Source organism: Staurois parvus, unplaced genomic scaffold, assembly GCF_062004578.1.
Source record: "Staurois parvus isolate SC_StPar_1 unplaced genomic scaffold, SC_StPar_1.0 ptg001165l, whole genome shotgun sequence".
Classification (NCBI taxonomy): Eukaryota; Metazoa; Chordata; class Amphibia; order Anura; family Ranidae; genus Staurois; species Staurois parvus.
The window spans coordinates 467,062-491,560 of record NW_028318961.1 but is presented as its reverse complement, the minus strand read 5'-3'; the positions used below and the strand labels follow the sequence as shown (position 1 = coordinate 491,560).

Here is a 24,499-nt window from a genome sequence, read left to right as displayed (position 1 = left end):
CTGCCTGGCAGTACAAGGGTTGCTGGCAGGGGCGGACTGACCATTTGGAAACTCGGGCACTGCCTGAGGGCCCGGGGTCAGTAGGGGGCCCTATGAGATGCCCCTGGTACCTTTTTCATAGGCTTTTTTGAGTTTGGGCAAGGACACGGGCCCCATGATCAGCTATTGCCTGGGGGGTCAGTAGGGGGCCCCATGAGATGCCCCTGGTACCTTTTTCATTGGCTTTTTTGAGTTTGGGCAAGGACACAGGGGCCCCATGATCCCCTATTGCCCGGGGGTCCCATGAGTTGTCAGTCCGCCCCTGGTTGCTGGTTCGAATCCCAACCACGGCACTGCCTGCTTGGAGTTTGCATGTTCTCCCTGTGCCTGCGTGGGTTTCCTCCTGGTAGTTTGGCTTCCTCCCACACTCCAAAGGCATGCTGGTAGGTTAACTGGATGCTGTCTATATTGTCCCTAGTATGTGTATGTATGAATGTAAGTTAGGGACCTTAGATTGTACGCCCCTTGAGGATTAGGGACCTTAGATTGTACGCCCCTTGAGGGTTAGGGACCTTAGATTGTACGCCCCTTGAGGGTTAGGGACCTTAGATTGTACGCCCCTTGAGGGTTAGGGACCTTAGATTGTACGCCCCTTGAGGGTTAGGGACCTTAGATTGTACGCCCCTTGAGGGTTAGGGACCTTAGATTGTACGCCCCTTGAGGGTTAGGGACCTTAGATTGTACGCCCCTTGAGGGTTAGGGACCTTAGATTGTACGCCCCTTGAGGGTTAGGGACCTTAGATTGTACGCCCCTTGAGGGTTAGGGACTGATGTGAATGTACAATGCCGCTCCCTCTTAGATTGCAAGCTCCAAGGAGCAGGGCCCTCATAACTCTTGTATTGAACTGTATTGTCTCCCGTTATATTGTAAAGCGCTGAGCACACTGTTGGCGCTGTATAAATCCTGAATAATAATAATAATACAATATATATGTAAAGTGCTGCGTAAATTGACAGCGCTATATACTGTATGTAAATGAAATACATAAATAATTATCTGGTACCAAATGTTTTATTGAAATATCTGAGACCAGTGCATACAAACGTTATGGGGCAAGTAAGGTGACGTTTAGATCGAAAGAAAAAAAAAATACATTATTTTCAACTTTCTGTTATAAAACATATCCAATAAAATAAAATTTCTTCATAAATTTAGGTCAACATTTATTCTGCTACATGTCTTTGGTAAAAATCCCAATAAGTGTATATTAATTGGTTTGTGTGAAAGTTATGGAGTCTACAAACTATGGGATATATGTTTGAAAATTGATCAGTCCTGATGTACGAACTGTACTAATGGCCTATCTAATATCATGAGGACCTAAACTGCTCGGACAGTACAAATACCCCCTAAATTAACCCTTTTTTTTTTTTTTTTCTTGGAAAGTAGACAGTCTGATGTATCTAGTAAGAGGCATGGCGAGTCTTTTGAAGTTGTATTTTTTTGTCACAATTTTGTGGAAAATAAAGAAATTAAATAAAAACTTTTTTTTCACATGTAATTTTTTTAACATAATGTCACCAATGCAGTACAGCGTCACCATATGACTGGTGTGGTGGTGAACAGGGACACTGACAGGTGACCGTATGTAAAAAAAAGAAAAAAAAAAACTTTTTTTTTTTAAAGGAGAAGTACAGCCAAAGCTCTTTTGGATGTACTTCTGTGGATCACAGGAGTATAGTTTGTTCTGCACCCCTGTGACCCGTTTTCAGCTGATAGCGGGCTGAAGTCCTCTGTCACCTGATGTCACTCAGCTTGTACAGGCTGGGGAAAGATCCCGATGTTAAAGTTGGGATCTACCCCAGAGTCTGGAGTGGCACCTGGCTCAGCCTGTCAGGGAGCCACTGAGAGCCTGATCCAGCCGCTCCCTCCCCCTCCACAGTCCAGAGCTCCAGTGAGCACTGGGAAAGGAGGGGGGAGCAGAGCAGACAGCGGCGACTTCTCAGAGCGGCTGTGGGAACTCTGCGATCAGCAGTCATGTGACCAGGGGCGGACTGACCATTTGGAAACTCAGGCACTGCCCGAGGGCTCGGGGTCAGTAGGGGGCCCCATGAGATGCCCCTGGTACCTTTTTCATAGGCTTTTTTGAGTTTGGGCAAGGACACAGGGGCCCCATGATCCACATTGCCCGGGGGCCCCATGAGTTGTCAGCCTGCCCCTGTATGTGACTGCTGAGTTCTCACACTTAGATAGAGCTGGCGGGGGACAGATGCAGCATCCACCTAGGTAAGTATGATTTTAAAACAAAACAAATTCCCATACTTTAAACATTGTTTTTTTTTCTATTTCCTATTTTTTTTCACACCCTGTTATCCGAGTAGTTCAGTGTCCCCATAGTGACATTATACTACTCTGGAGGGGTGATAAGGATTTTTTTGTGTTTTTTTATGCTATTATTGCTTATAACAATGATGATCACTGTTATAAGCAATAGTTTTAGCTGTCATGAATGGCTTTCATTGATGACAGCTTGTGATCTGTGATTGGCTACAGCTAATCACCTGGTACGGGATGCTGTGATTGGCCCAGGTACCATGTGATAGGTACATCACAATAGTAAAGAAAACAGTCATGAACGGAAGCCATTCATTTACATTGTAATCATGTATTATTTATTTCAGGTACTTATATAATGCCGTCAATTTACGCAGAGCTTTCCATATACAGTGGGGCAAAAAAGTATTTAGTTAGCCACCAGTTGTATAAGTTCTCCCACTTAAAAAGATGAGAGAGGCCTGTAATTGGCATCATAGGGAGACCTCAACTATGAGAGACAAAATGAGAAAACAAATCCAGACAATCACATTGGCTGATCTGGAAATAATTTATTTGCAAATTATGGTGGAAAATAAGTATTTGGTCACCTACAACAAGCAAGATTTCTGGCTCTCACAGACCTGTACCTTCTTCTTTAAGAGGCTCCTCTGTCCTGCACTCATTACCTGTATCAATGGCACCTGTTTGAACTTATCAGTATAAAAGACACCTGTCCACAACCTCAAACAGTCACACTCCAAACTCCACTATGGTGAAGACTAAGGAGCTGTCGAAGGACACCAGAAACAAAATTGTAGACCTGCACCAGGCTGGGAAGACTGAATCTGCAATAGGCAAGCAGCTTGGTGTGAACAAATCAACTGTGGGAGCAATAATTAGAAAATGGAAGACATACAAGACCACTGATAATCTCCCTCGATCTGGGGCTCCACGCAAGATCTCACCCCGTGGGGTTAAAATGATCACAAGAACGGTGAGCAAAAATCCCAGGACCACACGTGGGGACCTAGTGAATGACCTGCAGAGAGCTGGGACCAACGTAACAAAGGCTACCATCAGTAACACACTACGCCGCCAGGGACTCAGATCCTGCAGTGCCAGACGTGTCCCCCTGCTTAATCCAGTACATGTCCGGGCCCGTCTGAAGTTTGCTAGAGAGCATTTGGATGATCCAGAAGAGGATTGGGAGAATGTCATATGGTCAGATGAAACCAAAATAGAACTGTTTGGTAGAAACACAATTCGTCTTGTTTGGAGGAGAGAGAATGCCGAGTTGCATCCAAAGAACACCATACCTACTGTGAAGCATGGGGGTGGCAACATCATGCTTTGGGGCTGTTTCTCCGCAAAGGGACCAGGACGACTGATCCGTGTACAGGACAGAATGAATGGGGCCATGTATCGTGAGATTTTGAGTGTAAACCTCCTTCCATCAGCAAGGGCATTGAAGATGAAACGTGGCTGGGTCTTCCAACATGACAATGATCCCAAACATACCGCCCGGGCAATGAAGGAGTGGCTTCGTAAGAAGCATTTCAAGGTCCTTGAGTGGCCTAGCCAGTCTCCAGATCTCAACCCCATAGAAAACCTTTGGAGGGAGTTGAAAGTCTGTGTTGCCCAGCGACAGCCCCAAAACATCACTGCTCTAGAGGAGATCTGCATGGAGGATGGGCCAACATACCAGCAACAGTGTGTGCCAACCTTGTGAGGACTTCCAGGAAACGTCTGACCTCTGTCATTGCCAACAAAGGATATATAACAAAGTATTGACATGAACTTTTCATATTCACCAAATCGTTATTTTCCACCATAATTTGCAAATAAATTCTTTCCAAATCAGCCAATGTGATTGTCTGGATTTGTTTTCTCATTTTGTCTCTCATAGTTGAGGTCTCCCTATGATGCCAATTACAGGCCTCTCTCATCTTTGTAAGTGGGAGAACTTGTACAATTGGTGGCTGACTAAATACTTTTTTGCCCCACTGTATATTGTACATTCACCTCAGTCCTTAACCCTTAAGGGGTCATGTGATTGCTATGACCAATCATAGCGATCACATAGTACCCCGGCTGCTCACATCGGTTGGGTACTGAGCGCCGTAATCGGCTGCATCTTTTTAAAAGCATTTTTATATGAACATATGTATAACCTTTTTACTATGTGTAAATGGTGTTTATAAATGTGTTACTACGTGTAGTTTGTGGTCATTTTATGTACAGTAAGGCAGATGTAATTACTCAGTTTTTGGCGCCTGTTTCCTATTGCTGTAAGCCATTGTGCTGTACTGTTCCCTGCTTCCAGAGCACGTTTACCAGTGTTCAGAAATGTCCGAGTCTTTTCAGATCTACATGCACCGTGTGGCACTTTTGTCTGTTGGCTGAATTCTAAAACACAAATTGCTAATTAACTCATTTGAAGCCCTTTTATGTTTCCCTGCTCATACTTATGTTGGTGTTTACATTCCTATTACCAGATCGAGTCTGATGAGCGGCGGTGCCTCAGGTTCCTCTAGATACAACCCATGGGTGATGGAGGAGCCAGAAGAGACAAGAAATCTATCAAATAGGGAGCTGAAGCAGCAGCAGCACCGGATGATCGCAGGTAATGGCACTTCTCTAGGAACCAGTGACATCATTGAAATGCTCTATAATAATGAAAAACAAAGCCTAGCCATTCAGGTTTCTGCATAGAAACCAATCAGCTTCCAGGTTTTATTGCCAAAGCTGAGGTTAGAAGCTGATTGGCTTCTATGCAGATGTGAGTCTGATTTTGCACTCACCAGCTTTAGCAAATAAACCTCATTGAATCACCAAGACACTCCATGCTCCTAATATAACCTGTTCAATCACTAGTGATCAGTTACGTCACCGAGACCCTTCCTATTCATAAGAACACATCCTATCTGTTCACTAGAGACCAGTGACATCACCGAGACCCTTTATATTCATGAGGACACAGCCTATCCATCACTAGAGACCAGTGACATCACAGAGACCCTTCATATTCATGGGAACGCAGTCTATCCGATCACTAGAGACCAGTGACATCACCGAGACCCTTCATATTCATGAGAACACAGCCTATCCAATCACTAGAGACCAGTGACATCACCGAGACCCTTCATATTCATGAGAACGCAGCCTATCCAATCACTAGAGACCAGTGACATCACCGAGACCCTTCATATTCATGAGAACACAGCCTATCCAATCACTAGAGACCAGTGACATCACTGAGACCCTTCATATTCATGAGAACGCAGCCTATCCAATCACTAGAGACCAGTGACATCACCGAGACCCTTCATATTCATGAGAACGCAGCCTATCCATCACTAGAGACCAGTGACATCACCGAGACCCTTCATATTCATGAGAACGCAGCCTATCCATCACTAGAGACCAGTGACATCACCGAGACCCTTCATATTCATGAGAACGCAGCCTATCCATCACTAGAGACCAGTGACATCACAGAGACCCTTCATATTCATGAGAACGCAGCCTATTTAATCACTAGAGACCAGTGACATCACCGAGACCCTTCATATTCATGAGAACGCAGCCTATCCAATCACTAGAGACCAGTGACATCACCGAGACCCTTCATATTCATGAGAACACATCCTATCTGTTCACTAGAGACCAGTGACATCACCAAGACCCTTCATATTCATGAGAACACAGCCTATCCATTCACTAGAGACCAGTGACATTACTGAGACCCTTCATATTCATGAGAACTCAGCCTATCCATTCACTAGAGACCAGTGACATCACCGAGACCCTTCATATTCATGAGAACACAGCCTATCCAATCACTAGAGACCCTTCTTCTCTGATTGCTCAGTTTGGCTAGGCGACCAGCACTTGGAAGAGTCCTGGTTATGCCATATTTCTTCCATTTGAGCATTATGGAGGCTACTGTGCTCTTGGGAACTTTCAGTGCAACAGAAATCTTTTTGTAGCCTTCCCCAGGTCTGTGCCTTGCAATAATCCTGTCTCTGAGCTCTACCGACAGTTCCTTTTGACCTCATGGCTTTTGCTCTGATACAGTAAGCATTGTCAGCTGTGAGGCCTTTTTATAGAGAGGTGCGTGCCTTTTTCCAAGTCATGTCCAATGAATTTAAGTTACCAGAGGTGGACTCCAATCAAGGTGTAGAAACTCCTCAGCAACAGTCAAGAGAAACAGGAGGCACCTGAGCTAAATTTCAGGTGTTGTTGCAAAGGGTCTGAATACTTATGCCAATGTGATATTTCTATTTTTTATTTTTAACATTTCTTCAATTCTGTTTTCACTTTGTCATTATGGGGTACCAAGTGTTGAATAATGAGAAACAAATGAACTTAAAAGCGGAGCTCCACCCAAAAGGGGAAGTTCCGCTTTAAAGACTGGTCCCCCGCTCGCCATTAAGGATTGGCCTAGGTGATCAGAAGCGGAAGTTGTCCTCCTATCCTCCCTCCCTCCCCGTAGTCTTCTGGAATACATGACAGGTCCCAGAAGACTACGGGGCCATTCGAGAAAGTGCAGCAGCACTCGCGCATGCGCAGTGGGCAACCGGCTGTGAAGCCTGCAAGCTGCCACAGCCGGTTGCCCACACTGAAGATGCCGGCCCCTGGAACACCAGACGGCTGGTGAAACGGGCTGCAGGGAGGATACCGTGGGATCGTAGGACAGGTAAGTGGCTGTTTAGTAAAAGTCAGCAGCTACAGTTTTTGTAGCTGCTGACTTTTATTTTTTTTTTACAGTGTGAGTGGAACTCCGCTTTAAACAACTGTAGTATCAGGCTGCAACATGACAACATTGAAAAAGTGAAGGGGGTCTGAATACTTTATGAATGCACTGTATATAATTTAATTGGCGATGCTTCCAGGTGAGGAGGGTCAGGCAGACCTCTAGATAGCACAAACTCCCAAGACATTGTGGGGTTTATTTACTAAAGCTGGAGAGTGCAAAATCAGACTCACTTCTGCATAGAGACCAATCAGCTTCCAGGTTTCATTGCCAAAGCTTCATTGAACAAGCTGAGGTTAGAAGCTGATTGGTTTCTATGCAGAAGGGAGTCTGATTTTGGACTCTCCAGCTTTAGTAAATAAACCCCTGTGAGACAACAGTGCATGTCCATTATGCCAGAACATTTTCGCTGTGAACAAAAGTTCACACTATTAAAGTTAATTATGCCTAATTTATTTCAAACCATTTTCTGAGAAAGTTTTCAAAGCCGAAAAAAAGTTGGCGCCTCTACAAGATTCCGTGTTATTGCTATATTAAAATATTTGAGTATTTTCATCCTTCAAATCCCAGCGTTTCAGTCCAATTACCCCACCAAGTAATGTTTTATGCCCTGGACGTCCGTCCTGCCTATTCATTTTTTTTTTTTTAATCCTTTAAACTTTCTTCAACCCTTATAGCCGGCACATCCCCGGCCTCTCCTACAGCCTCATAGCAGCTCTGCTTTCATGTAACTCACCAGTTGAGCAAAGTATGATTAAAAACAGGGACCCTAATATAAAGACTCCGTGTAATTAGGGCACATCTGGCCCTTTTTGCTTACAGACTTGGCCCGGGCTGTTTGGTGGTGTCTGGAGTCCAGGAACACGACCAAAGGAGAAGACACAAGCGATGACCTACTTCATTCCTCAGCTTTGACTTATAACCGCGTTCTAGCAGGGAAAGAGTCGAACTTTGGAAAGACGTTCTATATGTTATTTGTATGTATTAGCACTTGGCCTTTTAAACTGGGAATCTCCGTTTTGGAACATTTTATGGAAAAGGTTCATGAGCAGAGGTGGCCTTCAGCGGGGCTTAATAGCATCATGGGCCCTTGGGCAAAGTAGTGCACTGGGGCCCCAACCAGCCTACCCCAATGCACGCACACACTTTCAAGAATTAAAGCATAAATAGTTGATAGAATTAAACATATATTGTGACGGGAGTCACTTTGGGTGGGGGGGCCCATGGTACCCAGCTCACTTTGGAAGGTAGGGAGACCCCTGTCTCAGCTCCCTATATCCCTCTTATGTGTAAGTCACCCTGTGTCTCTTAGGGGCACAGGGTGACTAATGGACGCTGAGAATGCGGTTGGAATTACTTCAGATGTGACAGTAATATTTATCAGCTATATGAAGAGTATTCCTGGTTGTTGATTCTGAACTAGACATGTGAATTGAAGGAGCTGGACCGTCTGCTCTGTAGTGAGATCCTAATTCATCCAACCATTGTCTAGGTGTGAATTCCCATTCACCTTTTGTTTTGGTCACCCAGCTAGCTAACCTAATTAACTTACTGTTTTTAGAGTGTTTAGTCTATTTCTGTATATAGCTGCGTTTGCATATGATCATGTGATCAGTCTCAGTGTGTATTGTATAAAAAGCCAGTTCGAGTTTCAAATAAAGAGTTCCATGTATATACAGACTGGTGTCACTAGTCTTGTTTGGTCAGCAGTGGTGTCCGTGGATTTGTGTTTGGACAGGGAAGCGGGAGTCTAACGGAAATACCCCAGTGCAGTCGGGGTCCGGTTCCATTACATATATGTATTTGTACTTTCAATAAAATTTAGTTTAAACAATACAAAAACATGCCATAAATAAAAGACTAATCAACACAAAGGGCATGGTATGGGGGGGGGGGAGCAGGAGGGCACAATATGGAGAGGGGATGGTCAGGAGCGCACACAATATTAGGAGCAAGAGGGCACAGTACAGGTTTTACAGGGTACTGGCCATCCTGGGACAGCTTAGTAAAAAGCATGACTATTCCAGCAAATCCGGGACAGTTGTCAAGTATGATGTAATGCAAGATTATCATGGAGCCCCCGTTTACCTGGGGCCCCTGAGCAGTACCCATGCATTAAGACAGCCCTAGCCTATAGTGAAAATTAGATGTCGAAACCATCAGGAGAGGCTGAGATAAAAGCAGCTGAATTTATATGCAAGTCTTGATTTTTCTGTAAAAAGTCACACTTGGTCCTGCCTCTCTACTTGTCAGTGAGGACATGGATCACATTGAAAACAAATGGGAAGGCTCATGAGGTAGAAGGGAAAGTTTGAAGCTGTGAGGAGTGTGTAGTGCTTTTGGTCCATCACAGTTGCTGGTGGTATTTCAACATTCTGGTTTTGGCTGTGATACATTCTCCCTGTCTGTCTGTCCCCTGCAAGGTGGGTAATGTGGCCAGTCTCTGGGTGGAGGTCAAACCTGATTTAAGCCAGCCAGGCCTGCAGTCTCATACTGGTGATCTTGCATTTGTAACCTGTACTCCAAGCTTCCTGTTTTCCTCCCTCATTGACGACTTTGGATTGGATATCAACTACCCTCTGCCTACCTTTTGATCTACTGATTTGACCCTGACTATTCTGAACCTTGCCTGCCCTGTTCCTGGACTGCCATTGAACCAATCTGCCTGTCTGCCAACCGCACGTACCAGTTCACTGTGCTCAATTCTCGCCTGCTCCAGCGTGGTGGCCAGGAACTATAGCATTGTGTAAAAGTCCCTGGGGGGCAACCGAGTACCGGTAGGCCTGCCTACCTTACGGGAAATGGGGCTGCTATAGATGAAGAACACAGAAGCCAGCTCTAGTGTCTGACCACCTGCGTTAGGGGTAAGCAGGACACAAGCCCAGCTTCTGCAGGAAGAATTGACACTTCCATGTAATTCAGCTTCATGTACCTTCCCGCTCTACTGATCATTTTAATGTTTTTTATTGACAGTAACAACTCTTTATGTAATAATATGCGTTGTTTGAATAGCTTGGTATGTGACAGCTTTACTTTAAAATTGACTTGTCTCATTAAGGTCTTGTAAAAACTCTTGTCCTTTTTTTTTTTTTTTTTTTTTTTTTTTTCTGTGTGTTACTGGGGAGATTTCCATTCACTGTCTGTCCTGTAGACTAAGCAGGAAATAAGAGGAAATTCTCTTGGAAAGTTGTCATCTAGATTAGTTTCCCCATTAGAAGATTGGACCTGGACTGAGCGGCGCTCCTGCCTGGACTGCCAACTAGCCAGTCTGTAGCATCAGGATCCCCGCTGCTCAGCAGCCATTGGTTGCTAGGACCCGTGGCATCCTATCAACCAGTGACATTATGTGTGTTCCTCTCCCCCTGCAGCTTGCTACTTCTCCAGCTCCCGCACCCTGCCTGCCTGCCTACAGGGACATATCCATCAGATACAGGTAGAAGTCAATAGAGTCACAAGCCCAGGAACAGTTAAAATCAATTAATGTTGGGTTAAAAAGCATGACATATAGGAGTGCCCAGATTGATACATCACCACACCAATGGAGAGGAGAAACACATATTTCCAGAAGCTGGAGGATGACACATGATCCTGGACCCAACAGTAGGCTGCTCAACCCAGGAACCTCAGGACAGTGGGAAGGCTGGGTGAATGGCAACCGCGGGGATCACTAAGATGGCACATCTGCCGGAAGTCACATGTCCCAAATCCGGTTGTAATGTCATACACTTGGTGAGAGACCGCCCGAATAAGGGATGGTGAGGGCAAACTGGAAGCTCAGGGGAGCAATCAAATCATGTCAAACCAAAGGAGAAGCCAGCAATCATGATAACATGTTTTGCCCCTTCCTCAGATCATTGCTGGTTGGGAAGTTATTCGTGCTGTCCATGCTGTGGTTATCTACGTATCCCCTGGAACCTCATTGCTCTTGGTATTTGCACCTTTTTTTAATGGTGCAGTGTTGATGGCAGTTCTGAGGCTTTGTTCAACTTATGCACTGCATAGCAGAGTCATACAAAGCAGTGTGCTTACAGTGAAACAGACACAGCACATATAGTAAAACACACGCCACGGCTGTCAATCACTGGGTCCTGACCGGCAATTACTTGCGGCACCCGGTGATTTCCGAAGATCTCCGACAGGGAGGAGGACTGTTTTGTTTACTAACAGTCCTCCTCCCTGTCAGCTCGGGCACACTGCTGTGGATGGCTGTGCTATGCAGTGTGATTACAGTAAAACAAACTGACAGTAAAACATTCCATGCACACAGTTAACCCTTTGATCACCCCAGATGTTAACCCCTTCCTGTCCAGTGCCATTAGTACAGTGTCAGTGCTTTTTATTAGCCCTGATCACTATTGGTGTCACTGGGGATGTCCGTGACACCAAGTTAGTTACCCCCCAGTGTCAGAATGCCCGCCGCAGTCCCGCTATAAGTCGCTGATTACTACTGAAAACAAAAAACAAACATTCCAGTATATATACTCATTTGTAAACTTTCACGTAATCCAATTAATTTACATGTATTGGGATTTATTTTACCAAAGACACAGAGCAGAATACATTTGGCCTAAATCTATGATGAAATTGTGTTTTTTTAAGTTTTTTTTTTTTTACTGGACATAGCAAAAAGTCAATAATATTTTTTTTTTGTCTTAAAATTATCTGTCTTTTTTATTTTTTGCAATATAAAAAAAAACCGCACAGGCAATCGACTGCCACTGAAAGAAAGCTCTATTCTTGGGAAAAAAAGGTCGTAAATTTCATTTGGGTGCAGCATTGCATGACCGCGCAATTGTCATGTAAAGTAACGCAGCGCCGTTTTGCAAAAAAATGGCCTGGTCAGGGGGGGGGGGGGGGGGGGGTTTACAGCTTATAACCACATGTTTCAAATAGATAAAATAGAGAATTTTGTTTTCTCCTTGTATCTATGACGATCTTCTTTATGCCATGCCTTCCTCACAATTTCATGTCTGTTGTGCATCTTCTTGTTAAAGAATAATTACCTCTGCATCCCTCCTCTATGTGATCTCTCCCATACGTTTGATACATATAAAAGCTAAAATGAAAAAGTAAATCGAAATAAACAAAACAAATCTCTTTGTGTTCAGAACAAGATGCTGGTTTGGATGCTCTCAGCAACATCCTGGCTCGACAGAAGCAGATGGGCTACGACATTGGGAACGAGCTGGACGACCAGAACGGTGAGCGGTTACTATTACACCTATTGCTGTGTGCTGTGCCTGAGTCCTGGGCCAGCTTGGGTTCCTCCTAACTGAGAACCCTCCTGATATTAGTGCAGGCTGCACTGTATTCTCTGTATTCGCCGTGTCACATATCAAATTATATTTGCACAAGCAATTTAATTTATTTGTTTTGCCAACTGTAGAGCAGCCAAGTAAGAAATAAAAATTATTGAAAAATTATTGATAAGCTGCTAACATCATACAGGAAACTGTGTGTATGTATGTGTGTATATATATATATATATATATATATATACACACACACACGTGTGTATGTAAATAAATATATATGTGTGTGTAAATATATATATATATATATATATATATATATATATATATTATTATTATACAGTATTTATATAGTGCCAAAGTGTATGCTCAGCACTGTACAGTAGCAAGGGGGACAGAACATGAGACAAGACAGTAACAATACAATACACGAGGGGTTCGAGGGCCCTGCTCTTTTGAGCTTACAGTCTTTGAGGGAGGGGAAGGTGGTACAGGAGGAGATGGCTGTGGGGGATGGAGTGGTGGGAGGAGTGAAGGAGGTTAGTGGTTAGGTAAGGTCGGGTGTTAGGTGAGGTTGGGGTAGGCTTCCCTGAAGAGGAGGGTTTTCAGGGTGCGCCTGAAGGTGAGGAGGGTAGGTGACAGTCTGATGGATTGGGGTAGGGAGTTCCAGAGGATGGGGGAAGTCCTGGAGAAGTCCTGCAATCGGGCGTGGGAGGAGGAAACCAGGGAGCTGGAGAGTAGGAGGTCCTGTGAGGAGCGGAGGGCACGGGTAGGGTAGTGTTTGGGTATCAGGTCAGTTATGTAGTTTGGGGCAGCGTTGTGAATGGCTTTGTAGGTCAGGGTTAGCAGTTTGAATTTGATGCGTTGGGCAATCGGGAGCCAATGAAGGGATTGGCAGAGGGGGAGGCAGATGTGGAGCAGTTGGTGAGGTGGATGAGTCTAGCCACTGAGTTTATTTATATATATATATATATATATATATATATATATATACACACATATATGTGTGTGTATATGTGTATATATATATATGTATATGTGTGTATATATATATATATATATATATATATATATATATATATAAAATCGCGATAATGCTGAACCTTATGGGGGGGTCTCAGGAAGCCATAAATAAGGACCGGACTTCTCCAGGGTCAGGGCTATGCAAAACCAGCCAAGGATCCTCCTAGAGTGGAGAAACTCACCACAGGAGCCGAAGGTATGGCAATATAGTGTAGTATTTATTGTAAATAGTTAAAAGCAATCCACATGGATACAGCAAAGAGTTAATGCCTAAAAGCATACCAAACTGGCCGCCGCTCCGAGCTCTGGCCGCGGCGGTATGACGTCGGCACGTAAGGCTCCAACCTATATTACAATCCTGTCTGAAAATCTGTAAAACAGCATTTTCGTTTTTTCAAAAAAATATTTTCGATAACAATTTTGATCTCTGCGTCTGATGATATGCACCGGATTCAACCTCCTGATAGTATATACATCCCTTCTGTCTGTTTTTCTCAGATATTAGAGATTAGATATTTTGTTCCCTAACCATATATCTGGTTATTTATATTACCACTACATATAGATATTTAAGAATAAATTGTCTTTTTTTTTTTTTTTTTTTGTCAAACCTTACATATTAACTTAATTATACACCACACTTTAAGTTTTTTTTATATCCGATTAATCGAAACAATCGGCCAAATAATCGAATATGAAAATGATTGTTGTAGCCCTACATGCATTTATTATTGTTATTATACAGGATTTATATAGCGCCAACAGTTTGCTCAGCACTTTACAAAATGAAGGCACACATTACAGTTACAATACAATTCGGTACAAGAGGAAACAGAGGGCCCGGCTCGTTAAAGCTTACAATCTAGGAGGGGTTGAGTGATACAAAAGGTAATAGCTGAGGGGGGGAGGAGCTGATGGAGGAAATAAAAGGCAGTTTACTAGGTAAAAGCAGGACAGGCTTCTTTAAAGAGGTTTTCAGGCATTGTCTAAAGTTGGATAGATTAGGAGATAGCCGGACAGATTGGGGTAGAGAGTTCCCTAGGATGGGAGAAGCTCAGGAGAAGTCCTGGAGGTGAGCATAGGAGGAGGTGACACGGGAACTAGAGAGCAGAAGGTCTTGGGAGGATCGAAGAGAGCGGTTTGGTTGATATTTTGAGACCAGGTTGGTGATGTAGCCGGGGGCAGAGTTGTGGATGGCTTTGTAAGTAATTGTTATTGTCTCCTAGATTGTAAGCTCCCAGGATCAGGGCCCTCCTATCCCTCTTGTGTTGTTGCTGTATTGTCTCCCGTTATATTGTAAAGCGCTGAGCAAACTGTTGGCGCCATAAATCCTGTATAATAATAATATTAATTGTTTTTAATTGTATTTGTTGGGTGAGTGAAATGACCTGCATGCAACACAATGGTATTCCTCCTGCAAATCCTAACAGTGACAACTTAACAGATCGCCGCCATTACTAGTAAAAATAATTAGAAAAAAATTCCAGTATCTACCGCAATTTGTAAACACTATAACTTTCACTCAAATCATTAAATTTACACGTATTGGGTTTTTTAAGCAAGGACACGGAGCAGAATACGCTTTGGCCTAAATTTGTGACAAAATTTGATTTTTTTTTTTATTTTTTTACTGGACATGTTTAATAGCAAAAAGTCAAAATTATTGTTTTTTTTCTCAAAATTGTCGGTCTTTTTTTTTTGTTTTTTTTATAGTGCAAAAAATAAAAACCGCACAGGCGATCAAATACCACCTAAGGAAAGCTCAATTCATTAGAAAAAAAAGGACATAAATTTTGTTTGGGTGCAGCGTTGCATCACCGCTCAATTGTGAGTTAAAGTAACGCAGCGCTGTAACGCAAAAAATGGCCTGGTCGGGAAGGGGGAGGGGGAAAATCCTGAGGAGGGCGGGTGGTTAACCTCTTCACGCCGGCCACACGCAAATGTGCAGCCTCCCGTAGACGCCGAGAGGCCACAAATTTGCGCTCTATTAAAAAAGGACATATGTGCCGACAGCGCGCGCCCTGTGCGGAGCACACATGTCCGGTACTCACGGAAAGGTCCCGATCTCCTCTTTCGATCGGGACTTTTCCCGATCATGTGAAAGTCACAGCGGTCACATGACCCTGAACCCCGCCCCGCCTCCCGGCTTCTGAAACTCTTAAAGGGCCGGGAGGTGCCGGCATGAAGGGGTTAATGCGCAGAGCTCTTCCTGCATACAGCTCATCGACTTACAAACAAGCGAACTATCTCTTCTTGCTTTCATGTTGAGAGCTCTTCAAAGCTGCGTGTTTTTGTTTTTTTTTTTCTGATAAAGCTCAGAGTTCTGCTTTAGCAGTGAAGTTTGATGTTGTTGCCATGATGTCACTGTTTACAAAAGTGAAATTCTCCCTGGCCCGGCTGAATATCTTTCTCTCCCGTCGATTGGCCCCCGACAGACCTTGTCTTGTCAAGTGGTTGACATTTGCAAGGTGTTTTTGTCCTGCGCCGGGTCAAACAGACAAGAAAACAAATCATTTCCTCGGCTGCGGTAAAAATATTTGTCTCTTGTGAGAAGCTTGCGCTGACAAAACAAACATAAAGTGAGAGACTGCACAATCGTCTGTCTCAGGGCCGCCGGCTCCTCCGGATTACGGATACTGTAGAGTTCTGGTGCCCAACCTGCAGCCTGAGGGTCGGATGCGGCCTACTCCCTGCTTACTGTGCAGCCAGTAGTCAGCGTCGTCCTTGCCTGCGTCCTTTTTCAGTGACCATGAAGGAAAATATTAAATAAAGCCGTTTCTACTTACCAAATGAAGGTAAAATACAGTGTCTTGTGCCTCGGTGAGGACCCGTGCCTCCATGGAATGTGCATTCGGCCTAATGCTAGACTCCAGATAGATATGAAAAATACATAACAATGCTGCTCTGTACTCATTAAATGCATTTTTTTTAATAAAGCAAACCGTCTAATGACATGAATTTGATTATTTGCTAATGGAGTAGAGATCAGAGTGATGACCTAGTCAGTCTGCCTCTTCTCCTTCACTGTCCTCTTACAGGCTGGGGAAGGACAAGACCTGTAATTGTTACTGAACTGCCAATTAAGAACATTTCTGTCTTCCGCTTCGTTCCTCTGCTATCGGCATGAATCACTTCTGGCAAGTTTTCCTGACACCAAGAGAAAATTGGTGACAGGGGAGGGACCTCAAGCATATCGTCGGCCTCAGTTTTGTTCCCGTGACGTGTGTGTGTGTGTGTGGTCTCTTTCCTCCAATCAGCCCCTAAAGCTCTCCTCACTGAGTTCTGCAGTGTGTAGTTTCAGCTCTCTGCCCCCTTTTTCCTGAACTCTCAGGTAAGCTTTGTAAATTTAGCACTTTGAACGGCTGTAGAGAAGACTGCAGATAAACAGGTACAGCTTATGTTTGGAGGATTTGTTTCACTGTGTATCACCTGAGGCCAGTCGCTTCACTGGGTATATGTAAGGGTTTACAACCACTTTAAAGTAGATCTTAACCCTATCTTTAAAGTGTTACTAAACCCAGGACCCTGCATTCACTATATCTGCTCTCCCCGGACCCTGCATTCACTATATCTGCTCTCCCCGGACCCTGCATTCACTATATCTGCTCTCCCCGGACCCTGCATTCACTATATCTGCTCTCCCCGGACCCTGCATTCACTATATCCGCTCTCCCCGGACCCAGCATTCACTATATCCGCTCTCCCCGGACCCTGCATTCACTATATCCGCTCTCCCCGGACCCTGCATTCACTATATCCGCTCTCCCCGGACCCTGCATTCACTACATCCGCTCTCCCCGGACCCTGCATTCACTATATCCGCTCTCCCCGGACCCCGCATTCACTGTATCCGGTTTCCCCGAACCCTGCATTCACTATATCTGGTCTCCCCAGACCCCGCATTCACTATATCCGCTCTCCCCGGACCCCGCATTCACTATATCCGCTCTCCCCGGACCCTGCATTCACTATATCCGGTCTCTCCGAACCCTGCATTCACTATATCTGGTCTCCCCAGACCCTGCATTCACTATATCCGCTCTCCCTGGACCCTGCATTCACTATATCAGTTCTCCCCGGACCCCGCATTCACTATATCCGGTCTCTCCGAACCCTGCATTCACTATATCTGGTCTCCCCAGACCCTGCATTCACTATATCCGCTCTCCCTGGACCCTGCATTCACTATATCCGGTCTCCCCGGACCCTGCATTCACTATATCTAGTTTCCCCGGACCCTGCATTCACTATTTCTAGTCTCCCCGAACCCTGCATTCACTATATCTGGTCTCCCCAGACCCCGCATTCACTATATCCGGTCTCTCCGAACCCTGCATTCACTATATCTTGTCTCCCCGGACCCCGCATTCACTATATCCGCTCTCCCCGAACCCTGCATTCACTATATCTAGTTTCCCCGGACCCTGCATTCACTATTTCTAGTCTCCCCGAACCCTGCATTCACTACATCCGCTCTCCCCGAACCCTGCATTCACTATATCCGCTCTCCCCGGACCCTGCATTCACTATATCCGCTCTCCCCGGACCCTGCATTCACTATATCCGCTCTCCCCGGACCCTGCATTCACTATATCCGCTCTCCCCGGACCCTGCATTCACTATATCCGCTCTCCCCGGACCCCGCATTCACTATATCCGCTCTCCCCGGACCCCGCATTCACTATATCCGCTCTCCCCGGACCCCGCATTCACTATATCCGCTCTCCCCGGACCCCGCATTCACTATATCCGCTCTCCCCGGACCCCGCATTCACTATATCCGCTCTCCCCGGACCCCGCATTCACTATATCCGCTCTCCCCGGACCCCGCATTCACTATATCCGCTCTCCCCGGACCCCGCATTCACTATATCCGCTCTCCCCGGACCCCGCATTCACTATATCCGCTCTCCCCGAACCCCGCATTCACTATATCCGGTCTCCCCGGACCCCGCATTCCTTATATTCGCTCTCCCCGGACCCCGCATTCACTATATCCGCTCTCCCCGAACCCTGCATTCACTATATCTAGTTTCCCCGGACCCTGCATTCACTATTTCTAGTCTCCCCGAACCCTGCATTCACTATATCTAGTTTCCCCGGACCTTGCATTCATTATATCCGCTCTCGCCGGACCCTGCATTCACTATATCCGGTCTCCCACAGAACATGGAAATGCAATTATTTTGGTAAATATAAACTGCTAAATACCCTTTCCCATCAGCAGCTAGAGCAGTATTGTGACTTCAGCAGAGCACTGGTTAAAGCTTGTAGGAGGAGTTCCTTTCTGCTCTAGGAGGATGCAAAACCTATGACCTCTGTCTGGACAGTGCTGATTGGCCCTGTGTTGATCATATGCACTCTCCCAATAAAAAAAAAAAAACTCTAGCAAAACACACCAAACTGAGCATGTGCATGTGGATACGGGTTCAATCTGTCGTAGCAGGTGGACATCTGAACAAGAGGAGGGGCAAACGGCCTTTTTACACAATGCAGAGGATTAACCCCTTAGGTTCCACAGTGAGTATAACAAGCATGCTTTACTGCATCTACAGACTGGTTGTACTGTTGTGGGTTTAGTAACACTTTAAAGCATATTAGCTTTTTAGCTAAAGGAATACCAAGCTGTAATCTGGATACACATTACTTTGTTTACATTGTTTGTTGGCATCTGCACTGTGGCTGCAGAGCAAGACTGACAACAGCCAATAAGGTGCTGTACATATCTGTTTTATTTAGCATCTATGGGCGGCACAGTGGCTTAGTGGTTAGCACGTCTGCCTTGCAGTAAATGGGTCATGGGTTCAATTCCTGACCATGGCGCCTCCTGCATGGAGTTTGCATGTTCTCCCTGTGTTTGCGTGGGTTTCCTCCGGGTGCTCCGGTTTCCTCCTACACTCCAAAGACATGCTGGTAGGTTAATTGGATCCTGCCTAAATTGGCCCCAGTATGTGTATGTATGAATGTGAGTTAGGGACCTTAGATTGTACGCCCCTTGAGGGTTAGGGACCTTAGATTGTACACCCCTTGAGGGTTAGGGACCTCAGATTGTATGCCCCTTGAGGGTTAGGGACCTTAGATTGTACACCCCTTGAGGGTGAGGGACCTTAGATTGTACACCCCTTGAGGGTCAGGGACCTTAGATTGTACACCCCTTGAGGGTCAGGGACCTTAGATTGTACGCCCCTTGAGGGTTAGGGACCTTAGATTGTACGCCCCTTGAGGGTTAGGGACCTTAGATTGTACGCCCCTTGAGGGTTAGGGACCTTAGATTGTACACCCTTTGAGGGTCAGGGACCTCAGATTGTACGCCCCTTGAGGGTTAGGGACCTTAGATTGTACACCCCTTGAGGGTCAGGGACCTTAGATTGTACGCCCCTTGAGGGTTAGGGACCTTAGATTGTACGCCCCTTGAGGGTTAGGGACTGATGTAAAATGTTCAATATATATATGTGTAAAGCGCTGCGTTAATTGACAGCGCTATATAAGTACCTGAAATAAATAAATAATAATCTCCGCTGCTTAAGCCATAAATGATGCAATTTACTTTTAATTTATTTTGAGAGCCACATTTTTAAAACTGAAAATACATCCCCCATATAGTAATTCATCCCCCATAGTAATTCATCCCCCATATAGTAATTCATCCCCCATATAGTAATTCATCCCTCATAGTAATTCATCCCCCATAGTAATTAATCCCCCATATAGTAATTCATCCCCCATAGTAATTCATCCCCCATATAGTAATTCATCCCCCATAGTAATTCATCCCCCCTATAGTAATTAATCCCCCATAGTAATTCATCCCCCATAGTAATTCATCCCCCATAGTAATTCATCCCCCATATAGTAATTCATCCCCCATATAGTAATTCATCCCCCATAGTAATTCATCCCCCATACAGTAATTCATCCCCCATACAGTAATTCATCCCCCATATAGTAATTCATCCCCCATATAGTAATTCATCCCCCATATATTAATTCATTCCCCATATTAATTCATCCCTCATATAGTATTTCATCCCCCATAGTACTATTCCCCCCCAAGTAGTAAGCCAAGTCCCCCCTGTGTCAATTTACTTACCATTGCTCCGCGCGTTCCTCTCGCCGTGTTCCCGCGCCGTTCCGGTCTTCAGGGCTGACTGTGAGAGGAGCCTAGCTACCCTCACGTTCGTCACGCTGCCCCACCTACACACATCCGGACAGCCAATGTATCACGCTCCGCGGGCCGGATTAAAAGGTCCGTCGGGCCGTATACGGCCCGCGGGCCGTAGTTTGCCCATTGCTGCCCTAGCTCATATTTCCCCACAGTATGGTCTGCATAAGTCTTTTACAAGTGACTGTGTACTTCTAGCAGTTTGTGGTCTCCAGTGATTACACAGCTGCGATGCAGCATATCCATCATCATTCATGGTTTCTGCTGGTGATGACATTGAATCAAACAGGAATGGGAAGTAGATTCTTTCCTTGTTTACAGTCCACGCCTGCAGTTACAGTGCAGGCTACAGCCAGGAGTTGAAGAATTACCAGTGGCCATAGCAATTCAGCTAGTGGGGGAGCCAGACTTTTAAAATGAATGCTTAAAGAAGCAGTACAACCAATGAGGAGGAAGGGGCTACAACAACCCGAGGAAACGTGTTCTGTGATTGGTTTGGCTTCGCAGTGGACAACGGGATTGCTCTCCGGTGCCGCCATCTTGAACGCTGGCTGCTGTCGGTTTTGTGAGGTGAAAGCTTCTTTGTCTCGACACAGACTGGGGCCTGCCAGCCTGCCAACCCGGGGCATCGAACCTACCAGGGTTTCAGAGCCACAGCATTACTTTGACCCAGAGGGAGGAAGCCATCCAAGCTGTTCATCTGGCACCCAGGGGACCTCTGAGCCTTGCTGTATACCACTCCATCTTAATTGGATGATCCATACCTTGGAGGGATGTCCTGATGCATACCCGGTGTAATCCATCTCAGCGGATGATTATTCACATGTGCATTTATATGCGCGGTTGGTGAGTGCGCATTTCTGCTATATTCTTTGCCAGTCAAGTATATTACAGCCGGGAGCCTTTCCTGGTGTCGCATATTTAGATTTACTATATGAACTTTCATACCTTCAGCAATTCATTTTATGTTGCTTCTGGGATTAATCATATGAACCTTCATGCATTTGACTTAATATATTGTTAGCGCTGCACTGTGATCTTATACATAATGAGGAGGAAGACCTTGTCGCCCAGTCAATTCAAATGCAAACCTCTCTTGTCTGACTTGTGTGTATCTTTAAAGGAGAATTCGGGCCGAAACTCTTATGGTCCTTCATATCATGTGTCACAGAAGTACATTTAGTTCTACACTCCGGTGACCCGCTAAAGTCCGCTGACGTCACTCAACCGGTCCAAGCTCCGGATGGCCCCTGACTTTAATGACAGGATTCCCCAAATGCCTGACCGGCAGCCAGCTCAGTCTCATAGGCATCGCTGGGAGACTGAGCCAGACGCTCCCACTCCTGCCCCCTCCCCTGCCCAGTGCTCCAGTGAGTGCTGGAGAGGCAGAGCAGAGAGCCGGTAACTGTCAGTCACCGGCTCTCTGCTCCCTTTAGACCGAGAGTGGTTTTTGATTGCTCGGTCCTTGGTCTTAGAGACCGTGGGGGATAGATGCAGAATCTTTTAAAGTAAAAAATACAAAAATTAGCTTTAGAAGGATGATAAAGTTCTTAGGAGTGTTTGTGTGAGGATTAAATTTAATGGGCCTCATTTATGACCCAAAAAAGTCTGCCTTGCATATGACAACTGGACTTCAGCTGTCGTTTTTGTAGAGTAGGTTGGAATATTTGACATCCGGTTGCAACACAACACTTGGTGGAGTTCGGTGCCACTAATTCTGCGGATTAAAGACCTAAAAAGCGTGCCATAGCTCTACGTTTTGTTGTTGGCTACAATGCTGTACTCTGCAGAAATTTCTTAGATCACCAGCAATTGACCACCCTCAGACTTTTCACCAGTTCAGCAAAAGCAGCGGCGGACGGATGTGTGTCACAGTGAGTCAGCTGACCCCTCCGTCTTGTCCGCTGCCCAGCGCTCCAGTGAGTGCTGGAGAGGCAGAGCAGAGGGCCGGTGACTGTCAGTCACCAACTCTGCTCGCTTTAGACCGAGAACTGAACGATCACCGGTCTTTGATTGCTCGGTCTTTGGTCTTGGAGACAGTGGATGACAGATGCAGAATCCTAGGTAAGTATAAATGTTTATTTTTTTCAATCCCCAACTTCTCTTTTAAAGTAAAAAATTAGCTTTAGAAGGAAAATAAAGTTCTTAATGAGCGTTAGAGGGTTTGTGGAAGGATTACATTTAATGGGCCTCATTTATGACCCAAAAAAGTCTGCCTTGCATATGACAACTGGACTTCAGCTGTCGTTTTTGTAGAGTAGGTTAGAATATTTGACATCCGGTTGCAACACAACACTTGGCGGAGTTCGGTGCCACTAATTCTGCGGATTATACACATAAACAGCATGCCATAGCTCTACATTTTGTTGTTGGTTACAATGCTATACTCTGCAGAAATTGCCAACCAGCTTAGATGACCAGCAATTGACCACCCTCAGACTTTTTACCAGTTCAGCAAAAGCAGCGGCGGACGGATGTGTGTCACGGTGAGTCAGCTGACCCCTCCGTCTTGTCCGCTGCCCAGCGCTCCAGTGAGTGCTGGAGAGGCAGAGCAGAGAGCCGGTGACTGTCAGTCACCGACTCTCTGCTCGCTTTAGACCGAGAACCGAACGATCACTGGTCTTTGATTGCTCGGTCTTTGGTCTTGGAGACAGTGGAGGACAGATGCAGAGTCCTAGGTAAGTATAAATGTTTGTTTTTTTCAATCCCAAACTTCTCTTTTAAAGTAAAAAATTAGCTTTAGAATTGTTTTTGTAGAGTAGGTTGGAATATTTGACATCCGGTTGCAACACAACACTTGGCGGGGTTCGGTGCCACTAATTCTGCGGATTAAAGACCTAAAAAGCGTGCCATAGCTCTACGTTTTGTTGTTGGTTACAGTGCTGTACTCTGTAGAAAGTTCTGTCCAGCTTAGATGACCAGCAATTGACCACCCTCAGACTTTTCACCAGTTCAGCAAAAGCAGCGGTGGAAGGATGTGTGTCACGGTGAGTCAGCTGACCCCTCCATCTTGTCCGCTGCCCAGCACTCCAGTGAGTACTGGAGAGGCAGAGCAGAGAGCCGTCACCGGCTCTCTGCTCCCTTTAGACCGAGAGCGGTCTTTGATTGGTCGGTCCTTTGTCTTAGAGACAGTGGGGGACAGATGCAGAATCCTAGGTAAGTATAAATGTTTGTTTTTTTTCAATCCCAAACTTCTCTTTTAAAGTAAAAAATAAAAAATTAGCTTTAGAAGGAAAATAAAGTTCTTAATGAGCGGTAGAGGGTTTGTGTAAGGATTAAATTTAATGGGCCTCATTTATGACCAAAAAAAGTCTGCCTCGCATATGACAACTGGACTTCAGCTGTCGTTTTTGTAGAGTAGGTTGGAATAGTTGACACCCGGTTGCAACCCAACACTTGGAGTTCGGTGCCACTAATTCTGCAGGTTAAACACATAAAAAGCGTGCCATAGCTCTACGTTTTGTTGTTGGTTACAATACTGTACTCTGTAGAAATTTCTGTCCAGCTTAGATCACCAGCAATTGACCACTCTCAGACTTTTTACTAGTTCAGCAAAAGCAGCGGCGGATGGATGTGTGTCACGGTGAGTCAGCTGACCCCTCCATCTTGTCCGCTGCCCAGCACTCCAGTGAGTACTGGAGAGGCAGAGCAGAGAGCCGGTGACTGTCAGTCACCGGCTCTCTGCTCCCTTTAGACCGAGAACTGAACGATCACCAGTCTTTGATTGCTCGGTCTTTGGTCTTGAAGACAGTGGGGGACAGATGCAGAGTCCTAGGTAAGTATAAATGTTTTTTTCAATCCCAAACTTCTCTTTTAAAGTAAAAAATTAAAAATTAGCTTTAGAAGGAAAATAAAGTTCTTAATGAGCGGTAGAGGGTTTGTGGAAGGATTAAATTTAATGGGTCTCATTTATGACCAAAAAAAGTCTGCCTTGCATATGACAACTGGACTTCAGCTGTCGTTTTTGTAGAGTCGGTTGGAATACAACGCTTGGCGGAGTTCGGTGCCAC

General features: G+C 45.3%; 1 protein-coding gene across 3 annotated transcripts in view; it reads left to right on the top strand.

The window, feature by feature from the left end:
* The window catches only part of STX8 (syntaxin 8), a 300,489-nt gene that overhangs the window by 34,353 nt on the left and 241,637 nt on the right, over positions 1-24,499 (top strand). For 2 of the 3 annotated variants that reach the window (XM_089659572.1, XM_089659574.1), the window contains exons 3-4: positions 4,792-4,919; positions 12,161-12,253. In XM_089659572.1, coding sequence (XP_089515698.1) covers positions 4,792-4,919; positions 12,161-12,253 — 221 coding nt within the window. Of the gene's footprint in view, positions 1-4,791; positions 4,920-7,874; positions 8,731-12,160; positions 12,254-24,499 lie in introns of those variants that run through there. The other variant, XM_089659571.1, reaches the window with a different exon arrangement.